This window comes from Cariama cristata, unplaced genomic scaffold (genome assembly GCF_000690535.1).
Source record: "Cariama cristata isolate BGI_N322 unplaced genomic scaffold, ASM69053v1 scaffold8908, whole genome shotgun sequence".
NCBI classification, from domain to species: Eukaryota; Metazoa; Chordata; class Aves; order Cariamiformes; family Cariamidae; genus Cariama; species Cariama cristata.
In genome coordinates, this window is record NW_009631635.1 from 2,639 (window position 1) to 29,609 (window position 26,971).

Below are 26,971 nucleotides of genomic sequence, written 5' to 3' on the forward strand. Positions count from 1 at the left end.
TTAAGGAAAAAGGCAGAGTGGTGATTTTATTCCAGAGAATCAAGACCACACTGCCTAACGGCCTGATGCTGCTACGCACACTCAGGTGGCACACAGCCATAGCACAGCCGCCGTGTCTGACAGCAGCCGTAGGGAGGCTTTTTTTCTTCTTTTTCTGACTTGGATCACAGCAAAGTTTAATAGACTCACTGCTGACAAGATAAATATTGCTCTAAGGAAATGCCCTGGGCATGTTCTCAGGGGTTTCTCCACATGAGAGGGGAACAAAGAAGAACTGGCTTCTCAAGCAGGTGTTTTTCCCTGCCAGGCCAGCTAGCCCTGGGCCTGAGCAAAACCAGGCCCTGGCAATGTGTGGGGATCTCCTGATTGTATTTTGTACCTCTTCAGCATCAGGGCTGTTGAAACCAGTATTGTTAGTCACCGCCGATACAACATAGAATCATAGAATCATTATGGTTGGAAGAGACCTCAAAGATCATCAAGTCCAAGCGTATACCTGATGCCACCATGCCCGCTAAACCATGTCTCGAAGCGCCACATCTAAACGTTTTTTGAACATCTCCAGGGATGGTGACTCCACCACCTCCCTAGGGAGCCTGTTCCAATGCCTAACGGCTCTCACAGTGAAGAAGTTCTTCCTGATATCCAACCTGAACCTCCCCTGGCGCAACTTGAGACTGTTTCCTCTTGTCCTATCGCTAGTTACGGGGGAGAAGAGACCGGCCCCCACCTCACTACACCCTCCTGTCAGGTGGTTGTAGCTGTCGTGACAGGGAGCGCTAGACAAGATGCAAAGCAGCGAGATGCGAAGGAGCCCTTCTGTGCACAGCCCGTGGAGTTCATCTCCCTAGGATGGCCTGGCAGCTGGCAGCCCAGCTCCAATGGAAAAATGACTATACACCGAGACTAGCAAAGGGGATATTCATAGTCATGTCAGACAGGATTAAAATAAAATTTGAAAGAATTCAAACCCACTTTCTGCCAGGCATAAACCAACCTCCAGGAATAAACTTTTTTTGTGGGTACTTTGGTCTGTATTTGCTTCTTCCAGAATCTTCTTGCGTTCAAGCAGCTGGCAGTGGCTGCTCAGAGAGGCACCGAGCGAGGAGGATCAAGCCCCGTGTGCTGACATGACGGCCACACCAGGCTGGACGAGCCCAGGGGCTCGATGGGCTTCAGTCGCATTACGGGCACTGGGGTACAGCTCATGCCACAGCCGAAACGTGCGGCACCGCTACAGCTCCCATACCCTGCATTTTTCCAAGGACAGACCGGCCATTTCAGGCTAACTACAATTTGTCTGGAGGTTTGAAACATACTGTTTTCCTGTTAAGAAACCAAAATACTTGAGGATCTGCATTAGCCGCAATAGTGGTTAGCGGCTCTTATTTCAACCAGTTATTTAGTTCAGACAGATCCCACCGACACACCAGATGTGTTCTTCGTGTCTGCTAATGGTAGTGACTTCCTCTGGCATGGCCCTGACCTCTGCTTAGCTGGCGAGGAGTGCATAGGCTTATTCCCCGCAGAGAAAGAGCAGTTGTAGAAATCTGACACTTATTACAGTCTGTTTATTCCTTTCCCCAAGCTGAGACAGCGATAATGATCGATTCTTTGCTTTTAGCACCTCTCTGGGATTGTTTTTACTATGTGTACTTTTGCCAAAAAGCAGCAGCTGCTGTAGGTACGGCGGGGATGTGGCTTTCTCTTGGGAAACCAGTAACGAGGTTTGGGCTCCCATTTATAATGACTGCTGCTACCTTGTGTGCTGTGTGCATGCGGCACTGCAGAAATTTAACCTGCAGGCTCCCAAAGTCACTGCAAAGTCAACCATGTGCTCAGCCTTCACCAGCCGAAGCAGTGGTATTTTACAAGGGAAATCAGCCTGTCCTTGGAAAGAGGGTCCAAATACACACACACCCCCCCATCTCTCCATCCGCTGTGTAATCTGACATTATTTCAAAAAGATGCTGTGATAGTAACCACATCGCACACAGTCAGTAGTTTTCAGTGTCTGCTCTGGCCACCCTTGGCTGATGTTTGTAGAATGGATGGGAAAAGAGCTGGTGCTCTCCAGGTCAGCTGTGGGTAAGGGATGAGGCTAAGGGCTCAGCGTGAGTCTGTGTCAGAGTCAACAACTGCGGGATTTGTTCATGGAGTGGCTGCAGGTAATAACTCACCTTTGCTGACCTGCAGTGCGTTGAGTGTTGACAGCAGTTAAGAAAAATTGTACAGTTGGATGGTCTTTTATTATGGTACAATGTAGAGAAAAGAACATCCACTGAAAACGCAAAAGAAAATATTGCATTGGATCAGAAGACTTAGCTGTTTTATTAAATATCACAGAAACTCAATGCCCTGACATTCCTTGCCCAAGTGGGAAGAGCAGAGGATTCAGGTATGCAAACAACCCCTTGACCAGGATGGTGACATTCACCTCTAAACAAAGTCACAGAGGCTGTAAAGGCAGAAAACAGAACAATAATGGAAGATTTCAGCTGCTCCCATTAAGGCTGAATAAATTGCATAATGGAGCACAGTGCTGGGACTACATTTTAGATACCATAGGTGATGAACTTTGCCTGATACTTAATGAGAGAAAAAAAAGCAAATCTTGCTTCAGTGCTGAGCATGGGTAGTTCAGGATGTAACTGTCACAAAGATGCTCTGTTATATTGATTATGACATTTCAAATTCAATATTCTTGTAGAAATGGAAGAGTCAAGAGCCTGCCGCATTTTGTTTCGAAAGGAGAACAATATTAGAATAAGCCTGCTTTCTATAAAGAAATTAAAATAAGACAATCAGGGTAAATGCTTCAGTGGTGTTACGGAGAATGTTTAAATTACCTGATTAGAGGCTTAAAATACATATACAACCAAATAAAATAAAAAGAAGTAGCTCAGCATGGATAAACAACTGAATGAAGAAAACTGTTAGAAATAGCAATATGCTTTCTGTAAAGGTGTACGCTGTGTCCAGACAAAGAAAACACAGCATAATTGCTGAAAAGTTACTTGCGATAGCGTCATCAGGCAGCCAAGTATTTTGAGAGTCTGCTGGCTGAGGGGATGAGAGGCCAGGGACGGAGAAGGTGACACATGCCAGCGGTGACCAAAACGTTCCATGGGGATGGAGGAAGGGGTCACCCTGGTAGACTCCTGTGCCGAGCTGCTGGCTGGAGCTGGGGTAAAGCTAAGTAATCTCCACTGGAAGAAGGAAAGGAGGATACGGACAGCCTCTTGAGGAAGAGCTGCCTAGTTTTTGCCGAGGAAAGCCATGTCTTTTTGAAAAAGTTAAGGAACATGGGGATCTAAATAAATAAGCCACTGTGCATTTCAGTTTCAAAGAGTTTTGGTGAAGTGTCACAGGATAGAAGAGAAGGTATTCATATAGATCGATAACTTTATAATAGGAAACAAAGGACAAGGCCAGTTTTCACAGTGAAAGGAGATCTGCTCAGTGTATTTCCAGATCTCTCAGGAAAGGGAAGTGAATGCACGTGCAAAACTTACTGCTGGTACAAAATTATCTGGGGTAATAAAAATGAAGGAGGATCATAAAGAACTACAAAAGGATCTCAAAATATTGAGTACTTGGAAAAAATGATCCATAAAATTCTGTATGAACACATGCAAAGTAACACGTTGGGAGAAAACCAGCTGCCAGTATCCACACCAACATGCCAGTGCTGCTCAGGGCAGAAGTGCTGGAGCCTCCGTGGGCAATTCGGGGAGAGCATCAGCTCCCGCGGGGCAGAGGTCCTGGATGCAAACAGAGGCTTGGCAACTGTTAGGAAGGGAACACTGGATGTCCATCTGAGCAAACTGTGCCTCTGTATTTGTCACGTTGCATGCAGACTTGGTCAACTCAGAACTTGATGAGCCATGGAGAAAGGTGTGTAATGGGCTCTGCAAAGAGCAATTAAACAGATGAGGACTCTTCAGCTTAGAAAACATACAGCAGAGGGAAACAGAGTTGAAGTGGAGATGAACAGAGGAGAGGCTTTCATTACGTTTTTAAAGGCACCAAACGAGAATTCAAGCGAAGTTAGCAGGGACAGCAGTTAGGTGAGGTGGGAGGACGTGCTTTTTCAGATGATGCGTATTTCAACTATGGAATTCACTTTCACAAGGTGCTTCAGATGGGAAAAATATTAGTGGGTTAATTTCATTACATTTTTAAAGGCACCAAACAAGAGAATTCAAGCGAAGTTAGCAGGGACAGCAGTTAGGTGAGGTGGGAGGACGTGCTTTTTCAGATGATGCGTATTTCAACTATGGAATTCACTTTCACAAGGTGCTTCAGATGGGAAAAATATTAGTGGGTTAAAATGATTAAATGCTGGGTGTTAAAACATTATTTCTGTGTATGTGTGGAAAAAGATCCATCAAGAACTATTGTTCACAATAGTAAAAATAAATCCCCCACATTTTTCTTGAAGTCCCCTAAACTACAGATAAGCAGAAGGACACGCTGTGCATGCTGCATGGGCCTTTTCTTTTGTATTTTCCCTCAGCATCTGCTACTGGCTATTGTTGGAGGCAGGGTAACAGATTGATTGAGCAGCCTTTTGTTTGAGCCAACATGGTCAACTTAATGAGCTTTGTATTTGGGCAATAGGCAAAGAGATGTCTCAAACCCTCGCGACATTTCTTCCTTCCTTCTTAACTTTACAGCTATGGAGTGAATAAAATAATTTTAAAAAATTAACAGACTTACATCAGAGAAGTAGAAAAATCTGAGAATATCTGAGAAATACTGTGAACTTGAGGATACTCAACATTCAAGGGAGGTACATGACTGAAAAATGTCCTTGTTTTGACCTTATTCCTGCCAGGAGGCAGAAGCAAATTGGAAGCTGCTCAGCAGCTCTCATTAATGAAATATTAGATTCTCTTGGTATTCATTTGCTGCTTAGCATTTTTTCTTTTCCTATACCTGTACGGTGTGAGATCAAGTTCTTTATGGTGAGATTTAGAAAGCGGCCATTGCAATACTTGAAAGAATTCAAATTTCTGAGGTATAAACTCTGGAAAGAGATTAAATGGACTTACAGCTTAGGAGGGAAGTAGGCAGAAGTATGTAAGACTTTGGAAGGGAGGACTGCGTTGTTAGCAACACGAGGTCCAAGGGAAGATAAGGAAAGGATTATCCCACCAGTAATGCAGGCAGACCATCTAAGAACGTGTAACAAATGACTGACATTGGGGAAGGATGCAAGCAAGCAAGCTGTCACGAGAGGAAGGAAGTCAAATGACATGGCTAATGACTGGCTTTGCCAAGACCAGATTTTTTTCCAGGCTTATGAAACCCCACAGGTTTTTCATTTCCCTGGTTTCTGACTCTGCTGGATATTAACAGAATTAGCCAGATGGCCAGCTACTTCTCACAAAAGGCCAGCTTCAGCCCCGGTTTGCCTTGATTTCAAAGGGCACCTTGTGGGAGATGATGGCACAAGCCTTCGCGGTGTGGGTGGTGATGAGATGTGTACCCGTGAGGGCATGCAGCGCTGGGGCAGAGCTGGGATTTGGGGTGGGGGGGACATGCTGCTGTAACACACCAGCACCGTCCCAGCACCCACACAATGCAACCCTGGCAAAGGCTTTGCAGCAGCTCTGGGGAAGGAGATTTGGGGGGCTGGCAAAAGTGAGGGGTGCTTAGACTGGAAAGAAGAGAGGGTGAGAGGGAATTTGTGCTTTTCCAAAGCAGGTCAAAGAGATAGGATGCGCAAAAAGTGTACTGAAACTCTGCCCATGGTTTTGTACAAGAGGCCAATGCAGATGATCGTGACTGGCGTTAAAAATCAATGACTCTGCTTAATGAGAGTCATTTGTCTCTTTGGCTCTGCCTCATAATATGAGACTGAAGTGGCTGTTCAAAATTAATAACTGGCAAATCCGGAGCTAATGAGTGGCTATATTGTTTTGGAGAGCCTGTAAGCTGCCAGCTGAGTGCCAACCTGCCAAGAATCCAGTCAAACCCTGTGTGTGCCGATTAAAAGGAGTGGAATCGCTCTGTTGCTGAGAGTTAGGGGAGTCAGGAGAAACCTTCGATAATCTTGTACCTCTGGCTGTATCCTGATCTCTGCGGGCAAAGGCATTATGCACCTCATTCTCTGGCTTCCGAGGTGCTTCTCTCCGAACAGCTTTATACTACTGGTTGCAAGATACCTGGTACCAATGGTGATCCAAAAGGAGCTGATGTGGTGTGGCAAATCTTAAATTCTTTTCCTTTTCTTCTGGTACACTAAATTTCTGTTTCTAATGGTTAATCGTTTAGGCTGACTCTCTGAAGTAACACATGTTAGGACAAGTGGGATTGAACCCTTTTATTTCTGAGGCTGTATCAGAGTGCATAAAAATTGTTCTCAGTATTTCTACTAGTTGCATCACTATCTAATAGACAGGCTGAACACTCATGTGCTTTTGTAAGGAACCTTGCCGTGGACCTCAGAAGTCAGCCTTCACTCACACCTCCTCCGGTTTAGGTTAGAGCAGCAGGAGGGCTTTGGGGAAAGAGACTGGGAGACCAACACATTACCTCCTGCCCCTGTTTTCTGGGCCACTTGAGAAGAATGGCAGTGAGATGTACTTCACTTCTGATTTTCCCCAGCCATCCTTCCTCCCTTAACCTTCTTACCACTGTGAGCTTGTATTTTAACACTTTTTTTTTTTTTGCTATTGGAATTTTCATCTCCGTGAACTTGAAAAAAATGTAACACCTGGTATGGGTTTTCCTGTTTCATGCAGTTTGTTCAAAATAATCTTAAATCTGTTTTCAGTGATCTTCAATTACCATCCATTTTCAACTTGAAAGAATAGTCACAAACAAAAAGGACTTTCTTATAGACAGTGATTCCCATCTGAAGGATTACTGGGCAAGAAGTGATAGATGTATAAGGATCTAGGAATGATAGAATTGTCTTAGTTAGTGTGATTTGTGGCCCATCTTGCCCCATAACAGTACTCAGCAGCAAATACACCAGTAGGATGCATCATAGCTTTAGTGTAGGCAGGTATGTAATAGTCTGTACCTCTTTTCAGGTCCCCTAATAGAAGTTGATTTAAACTGATGTATGAGATAACAATTCTGTTTGGAACTGGATTTCACAGCCACTGTTTCTCTCTCTCATCCTTTTTTATGTAGACACTCGAACTGTCCCTTCAAGACAGAACAACTTGCAAGGCCAGAAGAGAGAGAAAAAGAAAAAAATTAAAACAAGCTTTCAAGGGAGAATGTGCTTATTATAATAAATCACATACTGCCATCCAAAAAAAGCCTTTTAATTAAAACCTGAAATAGGTATTCCTGTTTGTAGGTGTTTATTTGTTCAGAATATTGAATCCAGGATAATCCTCTAAGGCATTTACAGAGGAATGACTGCAGAGACTTTAATTCACGAGGAAGTTGTGCGTGAATTAGTTCAGATTATCACATATTTCACTTCTAAAAAGTATAGAGAGGAGAAATTACCCAGCTGGGAGGGGTAAATGAACCTGTTTTTCCAACATCCAAGGGCTAATGTGGTCCTTGAGGGAGCACACAACAGAAAAGAGCTGTTGGGGCACAGTAATAGGGGGCAATTTAAGCTTTTGCTCTTGCAAAATAAGAGATTTGTGCGTATACTTTACAAAACTCCCAGTGGAAAGGATAAGCAACTTCTTACAACAGTGACTTATTTAGTGCAAGGCCTGCAGTGATGTATTTTTTAAGTCCCTCACTGGTCACTGCTGCTTATGCCTTGCTTTGGTTGCTGCTGGAGGGAGGCAGCCAGGAGGAAGGTGTGAAGGCTCTGGGTCTGCCCACCACACAGTGTGTTTTAATTCTCCTTCTTTCATAAGAGTTTCCTGCACTTAGGGATGATTTTCAAAGGCAACAGAAGCTGGGTGCCCTCCTGTGTCCCCTTTCCCTTTGAGAAATTCTTCCTGGCATTCCTCCCAGAGCTCAATGTGACGCAGAAGCTCAGATGCCATGGGGAGAAAGAGTCTCCTGACTTCATGCACTGATTTTCCGTCGGGCCATGCTCTCTCTGCTTTGGCTGCCAGTCTATACCTTCCTCAGCAGTACTAGTAAGTTACGTGACTGCACATTTTTACCTTTCTGGCATAATTATTTTCTCATACCTTGTAATACATGTTTTAGTATGATGATTTTTACGAGTGAAATAAAATACTGTCTTTGTACTCAAAGTCCTACTGGCAGTTCTAGTTTTTGCACAAAGCTAGCTCAAGATCAGTTTGCCTCTAAAAGATTCCTCCCAGCCCTCTCTCCCAAAGGAAACTGGATTTTATGAAGCTTGACATATGCCCTATAAATTTTTTCACAGATTTCAGTATTACAATGATCTTCTCTCCCAGAACATGGTCAAGGAAACGAATGTAAAATCTTTCATTGTTTTTGATATGATTATCAGAGGCCACTATTATTTACTGAATGCTTAAATGCAACACTTGACCTACAACGTAAGAAGGGCAAATTCAGCTAATGATAGGCAGCTGTGATTATCATATGAAAGCTTGCGTGAGATGGTATGCTAGACTCACTTGACAGGGCATCACTTTACAGAAGGTACTGTCCCTGTGGAACAGAAGAGGATTGTTAGGCCCAGTTACTAGTTAGAATCACAGCAGTATTCATTCTCTAGATTTTTTTATAAAGCGAGTCTGGAGGTTAAGTGCTTTATTTTGGCCGGCGGCTGCTAACTAACCTGAGACAAACTTTAAAACTATGCCTAATTTTAAGCACAGGAGCCATTCCTCTTAAGCAGTGCCTTTGTGTCAATAGGTTTATTAACATACAACTATTAGTAGAGAGATATTTATGTAATCCATAGCACCAAGATCAGAATATTGACTCAAATCGCTGTTTTGAGTCGAGCATAGTATGCCAAAACAGAGATAGTCCCCTGCCTTTCTATGTAGTTCTTGGAGGGCCAAATTTCATGCTCAGAAGAGTAGATTGAATCACCGTCGTTGCAGAGACACAGGAATATTGGCTGGGGCATGGTGTTGTCACCATCTCTTCTCACAGTGCCAAGGTCTCTGACTTTCAGAAGGCAAAGCCCTTGGCCTGATCTGCCAGGACTCCCTCATTCACAAACTTAGAAGCAAAGTTAGGAACAGGAACACAGATGTCAATGAAAATGATGTTCCAGATTTCAGGTGTGCACCTCAGTATATAGTTTAAGTTCAGTCTTGGGGTTGAACAAGGCTATTCTGCTTTTTGCAAAATGAAGTCCTAAAGTAATAACTAAGGAGAAGATCCCACTGACATTGCCACATCACCGCATCTCATTACTGTAAAAACATTTTCTCTGTGTTATGACCTTTTTCACACCTAAAAAAGCCTCCCAAACTTGTAGGTTCTATCCAGTTAAATAAGATTAACCCATTTGGCTGGTATTTTAGAGAATACCTCCTGCAATTTTAAATCCTGTAATTCAGCATCCGACTATCGAAAAATATCTTAAATTGACTTGCACTTCACTACTACCAATCAGCCTGTGAAAAGCCAAACCAATCCCTGGGTTAGCTGACGTGTTAACAAGGGGCTTCAGATAAACCTCGTCTGGGGCAAGGAAATAGGGAGAAGCAGGCATTTCACAATCCTTGCTTTATTTTTTATTTGGGCATGCCTTGTCTTTCTACTGCAGCTTGGCAGTACAGACACAGTGTGAAATAAAGGCGAAATGAGGCACCATTTGAATAGCACGGGAATAATGAGCTAGATAAATATTAGGAGTGTCATATTCAAGCCACATGGATGCATGCATTAAAAGATGATTCAGTACAAATGAACAGTGCTAGGAATCTTGTCATAAAACAAAGAATCCAAGATTATTTTTTAATTCACTAAGATAGGACTTCCTGTACCAATCCTCAGTGAAACATGCACATTTCCAAGGTTTATTATCCTGGTTCAGAGCCAACAAAGCATTTAAGCACTTGCTTATTTTTGAGCACTTCATTTAATCGCCACCACTATCTCTTTGTCCAGACTAAACCACAAAACAACATAAAATCGATGCTGCTTGTTCCTGTGAATTTAAGGCCAAGCCACAGCTGCTCTGCAAAATGTAGAAGCTCAAAAATAAAACATTGCAAACAAAGGTCACGCAACACAATGTTGAGTATGAATGCCTGTTAACGTCAAATTCATGTGCACTATAAATTAATACAATAACCGGGTTTTGTAAAAGCCTGAAATAGTGCTCTAATGTCAAAGATATTGATTCGAGACACCCCTATCTTTTACCAGTGTTTTTCAAGCTAGTGCAAGGCCATATAGCTTACAATATTTCAAAACACAGTGGCAACTAACTAAATCCACGGAGGGTCAGAATTTCTACACTGACACACAAGATTTTCCAGTTTCTGGTAGAGCATTTGGTGGCCAAGATTAAGTCCAAGAGCATTTGGGGGCAGAGAAAAAGCAGTCCTGTGCAATCCGGATCATAAGGGTGGCAAGAGACACAACTCTGTGACTGAGTCCCTGGGCTATTCAGTGTTGTATGTGAAGCCAGCTGTTCTGGGTTTTGTTACAGAGGCATTTAGTGATTGAGCTGAAAGACACATAAAAGGTCCTGCATTTAACTGTGCTAATGAATCATGCTTTAACTCAGGTACCCAGTCAATCTAAGAATCACAGGAGCAAAGTCAAGGGGACTAAATTTGTCTCCAGTGAAATTCTCTGGGCTTTAGAGGAATGTTCCAGCTCTGGCTTTTGGCTTGCTTAATGCAATAGAATATGTAAAGAAAGACCACCACAGACTGCATATGATTGCATAAGTCCCAATCCCAGGCCCCTCATGTGCAAAGAATTTCATCAGTGTGAAACTAGTAACCCAAGGGCAGCTTGCTGGCCCGTCACCCTTCCCTGTGCTAGGCTCGTATGGGTGCTCAAACCTGCGGCCCAAGCATTCAGATTAAAGCTAAACGAAAAGCAGAGACAAAAAAATCTTTAGCAACAGGTATCTTGGAAGGGAAGCCATTTCACTTCTGAGCCTTGGCTGTGAGACCGGGTTTCCTGATGAAGAAGGTGACTGTAGTGACCACAAGCTGCCAGTTTAACCTGTGTGGACGCAGGGGGGGATTTGTCCATCCCTCTCTCGTGCCTGCCCCAACAGCTTTGAATCTGCCTGCTAACTTCAGCCAGGCACTTGTACGTGGCTCTGCACCCGCACACAGAGAGCAGGGAGATGTTAGGGGTCCCCAAATGCAGGAGGAGCATCAGTCCGAGGTGCCTGTGAGTCCATTGGGGAGATACTTGGGGGAAACCGCTGTCCCCAGAACTTCCCCTCCTTTTGTGGGTCCTGTGCTCGCCCTCCCCCAGTACATGATCCTCAGACATGCTTGGCACCTACTGCAGGTCTGGACTTCACAGCCCCGGGCACCGGCGAGGTGGTCCCACAGCCAGCTGGTCCCCTGGTTTGTGGGTGATGTGCTCACCTCAGAAGTTAAAGCAAATGCTGCTGTGGATGGAGTGATGAACATGCAATTTTTTTTCCCCAGGTTTTCCAATCAGAAATATTCATCTGATGGCTGAGGCTAGCAGATGGCAACAGAGGGCATAATATCCCAGTCTGAGAAGGCTTCCCGTGGGTATTTAATTCCATCATTTAGCAGGTTTTAATCAATACCAAAGTACTGCCAGTCCTACAAGCACCCGCTCATGGGAGCTGTGCTTGGAACTGTAACAGCTACGGAAGCTGGAAAAGCAGGGTTTGCGGTAAGTTCTAAACCCCTCCTCCAAGACCCTGTTATGCACTTACTTGCCAATCACAAATATGTTAAAAATATTTTTTAGATTTTATATCTATGTGGATGAGTATATGTGGTATTTTTTGTGCCAAGCCCTGAAACCCAGAAGACATTTCTCCAGCTGCAGACACCGATCTGCCTGGGGTGTGTTGAGGCCACAGCTCTGTGTGTGCCAAAAGGGCTCTGAGTGCTTGGGGCTGGGGCATCCCTGCAGCTCCGAGGAATCCGCTGGAAGAGGAGCCTGCGATGACCTCGAAGAGAAGGGCTCTGAGAGTTTGGCCCTTGGCTTTGGAGAGCCGCACAAAGCTGGCAGCTGCTCTAGGACATGCAGTAACAGAACATCTTTGGTCCCAGGTTGGCAGAGACATAAATACCTTTGGACTTTATGCATCTAAATGGTTTTGAGGATGATTCATGTCATGAAACTGCCCCTCAGTCCCACTTGTAGGTGCTTTTGTTGATTTGCATCCACACACTCAGCATGAACTGCCATGACATCAGCAGAACTGATGTGATTTCCACCAGCAGATTACCCCAAAGTTCATTGGCCAACTGCCTAAACGCCTTTGCAGTTACACAGAAACACATTTAAAGGACGGATAGAGGAGGAAGAGCTCTTTTGTGCAAGGCACCAATGCTATACACGCAGTCCAAATACACGCATCCAACATCCCCCTCTCAATAAAAGTGTTCCCCACTCCACAGCAAAAAAATCACTGTGATGTGCATGGATCCCCTTGAATTGCACTCCCACAATATGTGCAAAGAGGTACTGCCCAAATGCTGTTTTGCTCACTTGCTTTTTGTTTGCTAGAACAAATTTAGACTAGGAAATCAGATGTTCTGTTGGGTCCAGACTGAGTTTGCATTACTTGCTTCTCAGCCTAGGACTTGTTGGAGCCCCTCTGATTTTTGTTTGATAAAGAAGATTGCCTCCAGACCACACTGCATCCCTGTATTAATATATATGGTGCTACTGTCTCTCTTTCAGCTACTTATTGGTGGGATCACCTGGTGAGACCTCCTCACTCAGGGGTTATATAGGAAAATATGGAAGGAAGTTTTCCCTATTTAGTCTTTGGTCCTAAATGGTGCAAAAGGAGAGGATCAGGGCAGAGAAGAAGATCTTTGGTAACGGGTGGCATCTGACACCTGAATCTAAATTTTGTTTGTCAGGTCTGTGAGGAAAGCAGCAGGGCTCTGGGCACCCATTCTGTTTCAGAAAGGCTAGAGCTGCCCTGCAGTTGTTAACCAAGAGAACTCTCTTGCACACACTCCATCCAACCCCAAGACTCCCACATTTACAGCTTTATTTTGGAAAATAAATCTGATACTCCAGAGTTTGCCCTTCCCGGTTCCTGCATCTCAACATGTTGTACCATACAACAGTGATGAGTGAAGGAAGTGACACGTCTTTATAAGAAAGGACCACTATTTTTTGCCCCTCAAGTGGTTTGAACAGAGCATGTGGCAAATGAGATGCTTTGCGACTATTTCAGTTAACTCTGTGTCATTTAGTAAGTGGTCATGCATAATCATGGACCTAACTAGAATTTCTCTGTGTGTCTTTTGTGTTAAATTAATTTCCAGAATCACATTGAACTTTTAACTTGGGTGACGAATTGGTGATCTACCTCCACACTGCACTCATCTCAGTAGCCTGCAGTCATTGCTCCCTGTGCAAGGCACAGCACCATTTCTGCCAGGCTCAGGTTTCTCCTGTCCCCCTCCACATACACCAGGTTCAAACACCTCTCCTTGCAAACAAGCCCTGAAAACCATGAAGAGCCCCTCTCGCACTCCTCACCCTTCATGTGGCAGCCAGAGAGAGGTTTCTCTGCAGGCATCTTTCCCTGATGAAAACGGTTGATCCTCATTTGACCTTTCTGATACACAGACAAAGGTAACTCAAAACAAAGATGGGTGTCAAGTAAGTCCCCTTAGCTAATAACAGCCTTGAAACGCCTCTGCAGACACTCCTGGAGAGACAGCATGTGCTGTTCCGCAACATGATGCAATGCTGATTTGTTGCACCTACAAAACGTCCTCATAATTGTGTGAAATTGAGTGTGAACAAGCAGTTGAATCGCAGTTCATCAAACATAATCCAAAACAGAGCAGCAGAAATACTCCTTTTATCTTGCCTAAGGGTTGATGATATAAATACAGAGCACCCCAGAATCAAAAAAGTGCATAAGCAGATGCTTGCTAGCCTGTGAATTCTTTTATAATGCAAAAATGGCTTTTATCTCTCACTGTCTATTTTTGAGTGCTCATCACTCTGCTCCCTGGGTGCTTTGATAAATGGCAATAAATATATCTAGCATATGTTTAGTTCAATAAAAAAAATCCATTTACTTCATGTAATCTGGAGACAAAAGAGAAATCATGGAAAAATACAACATTTATAAATGTCTGCTGTGTAAATCTAGACTGTAACTAGATCTTTGACCAGAATCCCCAAAAAAGGAAGGGAAAGAAAAAGGACAAAGTAATCAAAAAAAAAGATGACAGAGCTCAGGTTGCATGATCTACCCTATGAAGAGTGTGCCATTTTCCTATTAGTGCTACACAGATTCTCCTTTATCCCCACAGAACATAGTGCAGCATGGACCCAGAATAAAGTGGGTGAATTTGTTCCAGAAGTGACCTTGTGGGTTAGAGGGAAAAGAGCAAGATCCTCTCTGCTCTTTGTCCAAAAGAGGCTGATTTGCTATGTAGGTTACAGACAGACACATCCCCAGCATCACCTTCAGCTTAACCAGCAGGATGGGCAGACGTCGCGCAGAGTATGAGATTTTTGCATTGAAAATACGTGGGGGTCACAGTGCTTCTGTCCTGGGTGCCTGAGCATCACCTGGCCATAGCAGCAAGCAGATACAGCCTCCATGCCTCCCTCCCACTGCAGAGTTGACAATGGCTAACGATCTGGTCCAAACCAGAGACCAGATTTAGAGATGAATAATATAAACAGGTTAAAATAGTTTACTTTATATAAGCAGAGGGGTTCAGGTCTTTTCTTTACACTAAGGAAAGTACACCAAGGATAAGAAAGCTAGGCTTTTAAAATACACTCAAGGATTTGGACTCCAAGCAGCAGATGTTGAAGGTTGCATATGAAACACAAATCATAACCTCGCATCCCAACGCAGACAATTTAACCACAATAGACCCTTTGCAGATTCTAACAGTCTCTTGATTCTCTGACCCTTGCATTTTTCTATACATTGTCAATTTTAACTGAATAGAGTATTTTAAAGGCATGGAAATGTCTTGGAAGTACTTATCTGCAATTTGAAATACCTCTCTCTCTCCTAGTCCTGGCCTTCAATTGCTATGCAAATGCATCCATCAGTTTAAATTCTCTCACCGTGGCTTTATTATACATGATTTGAATATGCTGGAACTGAGATGGTGCCTGTTCTTTGTCATTTGCTGTTTGAGAGCATTTGTGCTCTTAGTCAAGAAAGAGGTCAAAAAACAAGCATGGGCCTCAAAGACTTGTCAGATTAGCCTGGCAAACACACCTCCGTTTCTGTAGCCCTCAAGGAAGTAGATGTCGTTATCATTAACTTCACATTAGGCCAACTCAAACGACCAGGAACCCTTTTACCAAGTCAACAGGAAAGCAGCTTTCAAAAGGAGGCCAAGCCTGAACGTGTGCCCCTGCCTTGAGGGTCATTAAATGTGTGTTTGAAACACCCAAGTAAAAGCTCAAGTAACATTTTCTTTTCAGGGCTGCACCCCAGGTTTTGAATCAATGTCATCGAAAGCAAAATCCAGCCCCAAGATGGTCTGCAAGGGAGGGAATAATGCTACGATAACACAGTCAAGCTCACTGCCCTGGCAATGAATGCTTACCTCACGCTGCTCTCCCAGTGAGTAATGTTTAAAATAAATAAATACTGCAGGGGAGTTGCTGTTAGTGCAATTGTTGGGTTGTATTCTTGTGACAAGCTTTTTATCATAATAGTGCAGCAGGAGTACAGTGTGTTTGCAAGGCAAGTTTGAGCTAGGGCACAAAAGCACATAAAGTTTGTTAATAAATAATGGACTCTGTACATGCGGCTTTTGTAGTGTGGCTTAAAAAATCAACCCCTTCAAGGTACAATAACATGCAAGTGCTATTGAAACGAAATAAAACAAAACGGAGAGATTTAATTGCTAGTCCTTGGGAATGGTAGAGATGTTCTCTTCTGGAGAGTGGGAATCATGCAAGTGTGATGGCAGCTGCAGCGGTACCTTGGTTGTACAGTGATGCACCTTTGTGTCCTTCCACTTGTGCTGTTCAGCAGAGGTAGCGGTAACGATACTACAGTTTGCTCATGAAGTATGCTACCTTGCATGTCTTTCCTATATCTGAAGGCTATTATATAGTCAGGGGGCCAGATCCTCAGCGGGACTCAGGCATGCTGGCATTTCATGGATTTGATGGTGTCATACCATACAGAGGTCTAGAGCTTGTCATTATCTTGAGTTTATGAGTTGGCAGCAGCAAATGCCTGCATCTTAACCTTCCCGCTGTAAGGACACAATAGTCTAGGAAGACGAAGGATAGCCAGGGGCCCTGTAATTTTGCTGTACGCAGCTCACAGCAGTTCTTAAATTCACTGAAGAAGAGCAGTTAATTTCACTGAATTGAAGGGGGATTACGCCATTGACCTTAATGGGCAGGACCTCTTCCTAAAAAGTACACCCCAAACCCACCAGGTAGATCTGTGACAATACCAATGCATATTAGCAGAAAACACTGCTTTGCCCAACTTGGGAACTGACTGATGCCAAGCTGGGCATGTCATCCCGGCACTTAATCCACTTGTAAGTAAATCGTTACAAAGAGTTAGAAAAATGAAACACTTACTTGGTCCAAGACCTATGGAAAATGCAGCAACATAAACAAGTAGGCTGGCCAGTGAGAGCCATTTCAGGACAATGGGAACCTCCCCGCTTTCCATGTGAGACCTTGTTGTGCTTTTGCCTCCTGCCAGGGTAGTCCTGTTCAGTTCTCCAGTCCTGGCAACATCTGGACTTCTCTGCGCATCAAATGACAATCTTTCTGGTGAAGCCATGCTAGTAAAGAGGTCCTTGAGACTCCCATTGGTGACACCAGAGAGGTTTCCGGGTCTCTGGAGAAAGAAATCCTCCAGAGATTGGCTTCTACAGACGTTGGTGAAATTCACGTGTATGTTACGGTTCACTAAGCCCATAGTGACCAACGATACTGCCATAACAGAAGAGCCAATACACAGAAAAGTTTTACTTCCAACTTGATCCACAAAAACCGTGGCTGGAACTGTGCTGACCACTTTAACTATTCCAACTCCAGTAGAAGCCAAGCTGGCAGCTTCATTGCTTTGGAACCCAACTGACTTCAAAACAGTCGACGCGTAAAATAAAATGTTGGGTTGCCCGGTTGTTTGCACAAAAAAGACTAGAGTGAGTCCTACCAACATTCGGGCCCTCATGTTGTTTTTTGAACGAAACAGGTCCAAGAAACTGTACTGATGTTCATCTTTCAGGGAAGACTTGATCACAGTAAGTTCTTTAGTAGCATCTGACGTTTCTCGTAGCCTCTCCAGTACTTTTCTTGCAGCTTCATCGTTATTTTTCATGACAAGAAACCGAGGACTTGGAGGAAGGAAATACATGGCAATAGCCTGCAAAGCACCTAATGGAATCACAAGGCCAAACATGTACTTCCAGCCATGAGATATGCTGGCAAAGGCATAATTTGAAATATAGGCAAAAAGAATGCCTATCACGATCATGAGTTCGTTTAACGATACAAGGAGACCTCTTCTGTGCTGTGGGGCGATCTCAGCAATATACACACACGTTGCAATTGATGACAATGATATGGAAATACCTATGGCAATCCGTCCTACAATCAGTATCCCATATGATTCATAGGGCAGTAAAATCAGACTCCCCAACACAAGTAAAGAAGATGCAATAATAATAGCAAGTCTCCTTCCAAATCGGTCTATCAGGAATCCACCAGTAAGGGATGCAAATAAGGCCCCAAAAAGCAGGGAACTTACGATGATTTCCTGCTCTTTGCAAGAGAGTGCTAATATGCTGCTCATCTGAAGAAGAGCTCCAGAGATAAGGCCCAATTCATAACCCATCAGAAGTCCACTTACGGCAGCAACAGCAGAAGATAGAAAAGTAAATGTTCCACAGCCTGAAATAAGAGAAAAAAAAACACAAAAACTTGAAAGTGTGACTTCTGACAACTAATAATAACTTTATTTGATATACCAGTCCAAAAAATCTTTTTGTAACTTTTAGGTAAAGCCATTAGGTGTGTACTAACCCAGCAGCAGTGGTGACATAAAAGGCTATTTTTGAAAAGAAAAAAAAAATTTAATGCTTTTAGGTTCCTTATCTTCCTGATCAGAAGTCAATAAGATTTTGATCAGGCCCTAAATAATTAAACCATCTGCCTCAAAATATCATTGCAAAAGGCAACACTGACAACACAACCTTTTGGTAAGAAAGTAATTTTTGCCTTGAGATGTTCTCAGTGTTTTTCCTGTGCTGAACTGAGGAAGTCTCGTCCACCCAACTAGTGTACCATGGGCAAGAAAAGCAGTAATTTCCCACCCAAATTACTTCAACCTTGACTCGAATAAGTAACAAGTTAGGTTTTCCCTTGCCACTTACTAATTCTTTTGCTTCACCTGAGGATGCCACGAAGGCTGCTGGTACCAGTGCTTTTATTTTGCTAAATGGAAACTTACCCACTAGGCACCAGGCTGATCCAGATAGTGGGATATTCTAGGGAAACCAATCTTTGAGGTACAAATTCATGAACTTCTTGGGCTTTGCTCATCACTAATCTCAGGTTCTTCAGAATATCAGGATCAAATATTTCGCATAGTTTATGACAGCCACAAAGTTGAGAATAAAAAACAGATGGTGAAAACATAAACCAAATGGAGATTATATGCCTTTGAATGCCCGTTTTAAAACAAACTCATTTTATACAACTACGTTTCATTGTTTATTGTTATAAGATAGATTTGACTGATTGTATTCTACTAACTGTGAAGCCTTTTGCACCCTAAACCTTGACTAATATATCAGTTTGTTATTGTTGGTCTTGTTCTTTCTCCCAGCATGATTTTTCTCTCTTCATGATGTTGGCTGCCACACAACTAGGAAAAGAGTAAATTGACTTCTGATTTTCTGGTTAGTTGGAGAGATAGGACATGTCTGAGGAGAGGTAGCTTTTGCAGCATAACAGAGTCCGTATTTCAGTTAATTATCCTGGAACAAGTACTTTCCAGCTTGGCTGGAAAGTGGTATATGGTCTAATTGAAAATGATACATAGACTTTGTTTATTTTTGTCTTATTTTTCTAAGGCATTAAGGCTCTTTGATCACATTGACTGCCTGGAGTTCCTTGCCAATAACTTTTGAGCCCATTGGCGAGGACAGTCCCATTTGACAGAGGATATTACATTTCTAAAGCAAATCATGAAAACAGAGGAGGAAGGCAGCCCTAGCGGTATGTCTGCACTACTAAAATAAACAGACCCAGAGCCCAGGGCCAGACCCTGGCATGTGGCCACGTATCCTACTAAATTGCTAGCATGGTCCTTGGCATGGTTGTGTCCCAAGCCACCTCGTGCCCTCCCAACAGTTCCTTAGGGCAGTTTGGCTCACGGTGTGAGCCCACCATCACACCCTGCAGCCACTCCATAGGAAGCTGGGTTATTTTGGAGAGTAGCAGAGTATAACTGTGTGGATATAAGCTGTGCCTCCAGGGTCAGAGGAGATGTGTAAGCCCATTAAGTCTATTAAGATAAGTATCACCTGTTAGCTCTCCTACCTGGCTCTCGGTTCGCTCCCTTTGAGCCAAGCAGAAGCCAAGCAACAGCAGCCCCGAGCTATTCAGCGCACCCAGCATGCCTCAGCCCACTCTGCCTCTGGGCTTGGGTGGCTGGCAAACCAGAGATAAACAAGAGATGGGTGAAAAAACACATGGTTTTGTTAATGATGGACTGTAAGGACACAGGGGATAATGGGAGTATTGTCAGAAGTCTTTTAGAAGGTGGGGGTGGATGGTAGATTTATTATGATGGAGATGGGACAACTTGAAGAAAATGTCAGAAATAAATTTGCAAAATACTCCAGAGATGGAATAATCTTTTTTTTATATATATATATATATTGCTGTTTTCTGTGTCTGTATTATGTCTAAAGGTTTTTCTTCCTTTATGTCTGCAGTATCCGAGATCATTGGACTCATTTTAAACAGAGGTTAGTGGATGGGTTGGGCAAGGTCCTGCTGTGCTTCCTTCACACACTGAATAGCACTTCAGTGGAAGTCCTACTGACTCCAGTTGAGCCGCTCTGTGCTACATGTGCTCCATCTTCCAACGCATGCATGCAATATACGTTTTATCACTGCAAAACCTACTTTCTCCCTCCCCTTTATACTTTTGACTTGCCTGCTCGCTATGTATTACTAGATCTGGAAAATATACTCTTCCAATGAATCCTGGCTGGAAATCAGGGCTGGGAACAACACAGTGTTGTGCTGAATGAATCAGCTTGGGTATCAGAAGCTACACTGCTAATTTGAACACAGTGCTTGGCCCAAACTACTGCTCAGTGCTGATATTTGTGCTTTCTTGGACATCTCTGTGTTTTATATCATTGAGCCACGTAGATTTAACCTAAGATTTTACTTAATTTATATATCATGAAGCCAAAAGAGACCATTGTGGTTATCCGGTCTGACGGTCTTGAGCAGCACAACATAACTCTTCAGACATGTTTAAATGACATTTTATTTGAACTAGGCCATTTAAAATATTCAGCTTTGATTTAAAAATTGCTAGTAGTTGAAAGCCAATGATGTTGAGTCATCAATTGTCCTGATGGTTAATTGCTGTAACTGTAAATTATTTCTAGATTTAATTTCTGCAACTTTAGCTTCCAGCCATCAGATCCCATTCTCCATTTGCCGGCACTTAGCTGTGTTCAGTAAGTACAAAATTATAGCCTGTCATCGAGCCATCCCACAGACCTCTCCCCTTGATAAGCTACTTACTCTGTGAGGCTTTACAAGTTTACCAGTCTCTTAAGTATTCAGAACCCTGTTCTCTGAACTCTATCCAGATTATCAACTTCTTCAATAAATTGTGAGCCAGACCCAGTGCTCCTGCAGTGGTTGCAGGGTGCCAGATAGGAACCTGACATAACTGTCCTGCTCCTGGTGGACATTTCCCCTTGTACTTGTCTGCAGGTTGTCACAGCCGTGTACAGGAGCTCACCTTCTCCTGGTTATCCTCCAGGACAACCAACTTCTTTTCTGACTGGGTTCTTTCCAAGGCACTGCCTTTCCTTTAAATACAGCCTGCCTTCTTGCATCTTAGCTAGGTATGCAAATCACTTCACGGTTGTCTGTATTAAAACATATAGGATGGCTTCAACTTACCTAATTGTGAGAGAGCTACAGCATCTCTAGATTTCTTCTGTAACTACTTGTGAAAAATAGTCACTTCTACATGACTGAAGTAGGTCAGACTATTTCTCTCCATTGCCTATAAAAGGAATCTGTGTGGCTTGCTCATATGCAGATGTCTAAAGTTAGCAGAGAGGAACCCCAGACAGCACATTTACTCGCAGTCAGCAGGCCAAGCCATCCGAATTGCATTCAGCCAGTGCCATACCCCATTTATTAATCACCCATCACCTTTACTAGCTGCAAATAATCCATTATTATCTTCTTCCAGGCAAGTGAGAAAAAATTTTAAGTGATAGAGGGACAAAAAAATGAGTTTGAGGCTCTCCAGCAGAAACACAGCAGTGTGGGCAGTGTCTCCTATTGATACTTCGAGGTCTGCATCCTGCATGGCTTTCGAGTCTTTAAATGTGCAACTGTCAATTTTGTATGATTCCAGTTTCTGATTCAAAATGACAATGCCAAGTCAAATATCTTGATGGAGTCCACCAGCAGTACTGTTCTTCACATTCCAGACTATACTCTCCTCAGCCTGTGGTCCTCAGGTCAGAGCAACCGCTCTGATTATTTATTTTTAAGCCGAGAGGCTGTACATGCCAGGTGTGGAGCTTGGACACCTGGGAAGTTACTAGGGAAGCCCATCTATTTCTTGCATCTCCAAGTACAGCAGCTTGACCCATGTCTTAATGTTTCTTTGGTTTGTTTTTTACCCCATCAACTGGTAGCAGAGGGATGTAACTAAAGCAGACCCCTGAATGAAAAGCAGATTCTGATGTGATGCAGAGGGAGACACATTGTCTTTCTGCTTTAGCAGCAGCAAACTCAGCAGTGAACCTGGTCCCTCTTGTCCCTCACGGGCACCATTGAGTTAAACCCTGAAACCTCTGCTCGGTTTTCCTTCATGGTCTTCCTCCAGACAAAATTCCCTTTGACTTCAGCATATGTTTTGCTTTAACATTTCCAGATAAAGCATGTTGCAGTAGTTGTACTCACAATCTATTTTAAGTGTCATTTTTAATGATGTTGCGGGCAGTTCTTAGGCATTCCTTTTTTTAAAAAAACCCCTTCTTAAAAAGTATATTCCTCTTATTTTTATGAGATGCCTGCAAAATACATGGCAGTGTGCAGCCCAGGGGAATAAAATATTTTAATGATGACTTCCAGAGAAATTTCTCTTTCTGCCTGCAACCAACACCGTGGCTAACAAGTGTGTGGCTGGTATGCGACAAGTGATTGGAAAGTCTATTCTCTAGTTTCCTCACGTAAACAAAATGGTTTCTCACAACTGTTACTCAGGTCAAAAGCAGCACTGCTTGGCAAACAAATTTATCTTTAAGAACATTTGCTGGAAATGTTTATGCTTGGTTCCTGAAAAGGACACCAGGCGCAGTTGTGGTATAGCACAGTGTACTGCTGATGAGACTGGATGGGGCCAAGTAGTAAGGGTGTGCCCCTTTACTTACTTTCAAGCACATATTTGGGAAAATACAGTCCTTCCAAAGGCAAAATATTTGGTCTGTGCATGTATTTTATGGGCATTACGGGTAAATGATCTGTGCCAGGGAAGATCTGCAAGCAGGCTGAGCTGGGAAACACTGCTCTTCCCCCACTTCATGTGCAGGAGAGCTATGGGGAAGGTGCTTGGGAGCCCCCGCACCTCACCTTGGCAGTACCACGCTCCACGTTAGTCCAGACACTGAGACTTCTGTGATGTGATTTTTCTTTCCTTCCTCCCAAGAGGAACATGCAGTGTGCCTACAGACGACTAGTGGGATGGAGTCAGGGGAAGATTACTTCTTACGTGACCTGTGCAAATACATCTATTTTGATAGGAGGGAACTCAACAGTCTCTTCCAACGTGGTGCTTTCTTCTGTTGGCTTTGATTTAATCTGAAGTGAGAAATGTCTCAATTTGGGAGGGAAGGAAAGTATTTTTCTGGAAGGTCAAATACATGGTCTTTAAATCCTTGGGGATTCTTTGATCTATTTAGACATTTGGAAAGTGAAATCAAGCTCTGTTAACCCTTGGTAATAAGCACAGGTTGGAAAATCACGACGAGTTGAGTGCATTGCATAGATATGAATCCACAGCAGGGAATCTCCCTTTTGCAATAGAACAAGGTATCTACTTTTATCCATGATAAATCTTAAAACTACAGCACCTGAAAATTTAAAGCTATCCTTAACAACATATTTCTTCTCCATCTGAGTGCTGTCTGATAGACAAAAATCTTGCCTTGACAGGGAAATAGTGTTCAAAATTCCCTGAATTGTCTTTAGAGGAGCATTTTGCTAAAGTGTATAGCATGTAGATCACATGGTTTTGTAGGATAAATATTTAATGGTACGTGTTGGGAATTGCTGCACAATTAAATGATGGTTTTTCTTCTTGTAAAAGGTGGCTATCCCATTTTCATGCCATCATGATCTTTGCTGCACCGTCACAGTCACTTTCTCTGTCTCATCCAGTTATCTGGTGTAAAGAGATATATGTTACCCTGTTGATCTATTCTAATGCCTGAGGTTTCTTTAGATCCAGTAGCTGCTCAATAGGTGCATTTCTCCTATTAGCTAGGATACATCCCATCTAGAAGTCTGGCATGGGATCTAAAACAGTTACCCAACAAGACCCTACAGGAAGAAACAAATGGTGGCTTTGGGACAAAGTTATGTTGCAAGCAGAACTGGAAAATCTCAGAAAACATTAAATTTACCCAAAAATAGTGTCAAGGCCATGTAGGATCATGACCATTTAACAAATGTGACTCCTCCCACCCAAGTGTGAAAAGCAAAACAAAAATAAATATTTTGTAAATTGAACTGAAAAAGAAGATAGAAGGAAGCTAATGTATCACACATTTTCACACACCTAAGTTCCTGCGATGGTAGGAAGCATTGCATACTTTGTACAGCATAAGCCCTTATTCTAATTTCGTGAACAAAAGCCCCCAGCACTGATGGAGAGACAGGGAACGCAGATCCTGCGCAGACCCACCCTGACCATCTCTCCGTCTCTTTTAGTGCTCTGCCATGTATTTTCATTATGTCAACAGGCAGCCTGGCCCTTTCTTACATTCAACGGGATTTGGGTTTTGTTTTGTTATTTTCCCATAAGAATCAACAAGTTCTTTTAACTCCTAGCTAGGTAATTATAAATTCCTCAGGTTACTGCTTTAATTTCTGAGGGTAAGGCCAAGTGTGTAATTTGCATGTACTCCTCTAACCGTAGCCCTTGTGCTGCAGTAACTTTGCTGTCTGTTTATGGTAACCGCTGTGCTTCCCTTTGATAACACTATCCTATAACCATCTGCATTGCTCCCCCATACCCTAAGGTAATGTTAAATACGTCTGCACACCGACTGGCTTGCTGTTCTTGATTAACCTCTGCTTCCAGATCTTGCTGGACTGATCACTATTACACTCCAAAAAAGCATTTGTGCCTGTGGTATCTGAACATTCATGGGCTAGTCCGTTCATTCATCTTTAAGTGAGCAAAACCTGCTTGGGACGTAGTCAGTTCTGGCTTACAACCGTGCTTTCCTGTTTGGGTACAGCTGTCTTGTGGGTGAGAAATGTCATGGTTGTGGGTCATCTTCCCTTTGATCTTATCCTCAGTGAAAGAGACTCAAGATGCAAAACCATGCTGTAACTTAGAAAAACTGGCTGGGTAGGACAGCAAAGGTGAAGAGCTACAAAATTCAGCTTCAGCACTCATAAATCTTTCGCAGAAGAAATTCTACAGTTGATTTTTCAGGGTGTCAGCACAGAAACCCTGTTTCTTCCTGAAATGCTAGGGGAGAAAAGGCAAGAGGGAGTCCCTGTCCCCCCACCCTGTCTTTTCCCCCTGCACGAGCAGGTGCGGTGCTTGCCTGGCCGCCCTCCGCTGCAGTGAAAAGGGCTGAACTGCTCCTCAGCGTGCAAGGACCGCAGCACCGCTGTTATCTCAGGTGGCACCGGGTTCTCTGATTTTTCAGGTGAGTGATCTTCATAAAGGAAAAGAATTTACACACCAAGACAGCACGTGCATGAACGGTAGGACCGAGGCCTTTGGGGAAAAGTATCACATAAACCTTCATTCAAAATTCAAGCCAGCATTTCCCTTCCTTACTCACATTTTCCCCTCTCGCACTTTTAGAAATCGAGTCGGCGTGCCCCGAGAGTCCCTTGGCTTTGCAGGGCTGGTTTTCCCCAGCCCTGAGCATTAGCCAGGTGGTTGGCTGGCTAACAGCTGGTTAACAGCTGGCTAACAGCTACTGCCCCTTTACCTGCTGCAGCCGGCAGCTTGCGGCTGCGACGGCGGCCGCTCTCCTCATCCTCCCCTGCTCTCATCGTCTGGTTCTGCTGGCCGAGGTCTTCTGTGCTCTGCCCAGGTACCATTGCCACCCTCTTTGTACCTTGGGGCAGGAGCACTTCACAGGGCAGCCGTCCTTCCCCGGCCGGCGAGGAAAGCGCAGGTTATTTTCCTCATGGCAACAAGTTGCTGAAGCTGTCTGAAACCAAATGCAAACCACAAAGTGGTTTGTGAAGAACTTTGTTGCTATTTCAGAAGGCTTTGCCCTTTGCGGTGACACAGGCTGTTGCTATTCTTGGGAGCCTATTGCAGGCGAGGGGAGGGCCGTCTGTCGGAAGTATTGCTTTTGCCTTTTAACAAATAGTTGGAGGCATCAGACGTCCACGCACAGCTCGATGCACATTCCTTACCCATTAGCTTAAAGGGTCTCTTTCTCTCTCCCCCCCGCCTCCTCTTTTCCTCCTCTCTCTGGTGTTCATACGCACAGGTTTTTAACAGAGAAGGCACACCGAGGGGGAGGATTTGAAGTGTTTGCTGTGTCAGCTAAAGTTAGGGCACCGGGCACACACACGTAGCATCGCTGTATTCTTATAAATTGTGAGCAAGTTGTGGTGAGAATTAGTGGAGAGGAAAAAAAAGCCATGGCAGCCCTTTGCAGTCTGCGACAGTAGGAGTCAGGATTTTTCACTGAATAGACACACGTGCTATTTCACAAGCAAAAGAAAGGCAAGTCACCCTCTCTCCCATGACAATTATTAGTGGGAAAACTAAGACTGTCTTAGTTATATTGACTCAAAGGCTTGATTTTGAGAGCTGCTAGGAGTCACTCCATCCCTCCTGGCTTCGGTGGAAGCAATGGCCAGAGGCTGGACCGCAGCGGAGGGGAAAGCTACAGCGGGTGCAGGCGAGCTGCATACAGGGGCTGCCTGCCACATCCTGGTCCTGGTCCCAGTCCTGGTCCTGGTGTTGGTCCTGGTCCCGGTCCCGGTGCAGGAGCCTCCGAGTGCTCTCAGCAGACCCGCTGGCCTCAGTGAGGCAAGTTGTCCAAGCTACCCCCAGCGGGAATTGCTGTTGTATAATTTGGCAGCGCTGCAGGCTTCTTGTTTGTGCTCTTTTTCTCTTTCGTTACTTGCTGTTTTGTCTTGGTTGTTTTTGTTTTAATACACTAACGCCTGCAGATACCGTGGGAGAGAAGGCAGAGGTGGAAAGTTGGTAGCTTTTGCAATATTTCCAGGAAGGAGAATTCCTAAACATTTTTTCCTTAAGTGGAGCGGGCACGATACACCCTTTATCGATGCTTGCTGAACAAGACAATTTGACAAAAGACACTGTAACTGCCCCATCTGACAGCTGCCTCCCTGTCACCTTCAGAAGCCGGAGTGCCACGGATGCCGCAGGGGCACCAGTTGGGGGTGGGGGGGGGGGGGGGGGGTGGTGGGA

General features: G+C 43.8%; 1 protein-coding gene across 1 annotated transcript in view; it reads right to left on the reverse strand.

Annotated features, from left to right (window-relative positions):
* Positions 1–25,820, reverse strand: part of SLC2A12 (solute carrier family 2 (facilitated glucose transporter), member 12) — a gene marked incomplete at its 3' end in the record, with an annotated part of 27,157 nt that extends 1,337 nt beyond the window's left edge. The window contains exons 1-2 of the mRNA XM_009706034.1: positions 25,506–25,820; positions 16,624–17,946 (exon numbers count right to left, since the gene is read on the reverse strand). Of these exons, the coding sequence (XP_009704336.1) occupies positions 16,624–17,946; positions 25,506–25,617 (1,435 nt within the window). The remainder of the gene's footprint in view (positions 1–16,623; positions 17,947–25,505) is intronic.
* Positions 25,821–26,971: the final 1,151 nt, after the last annotated feature.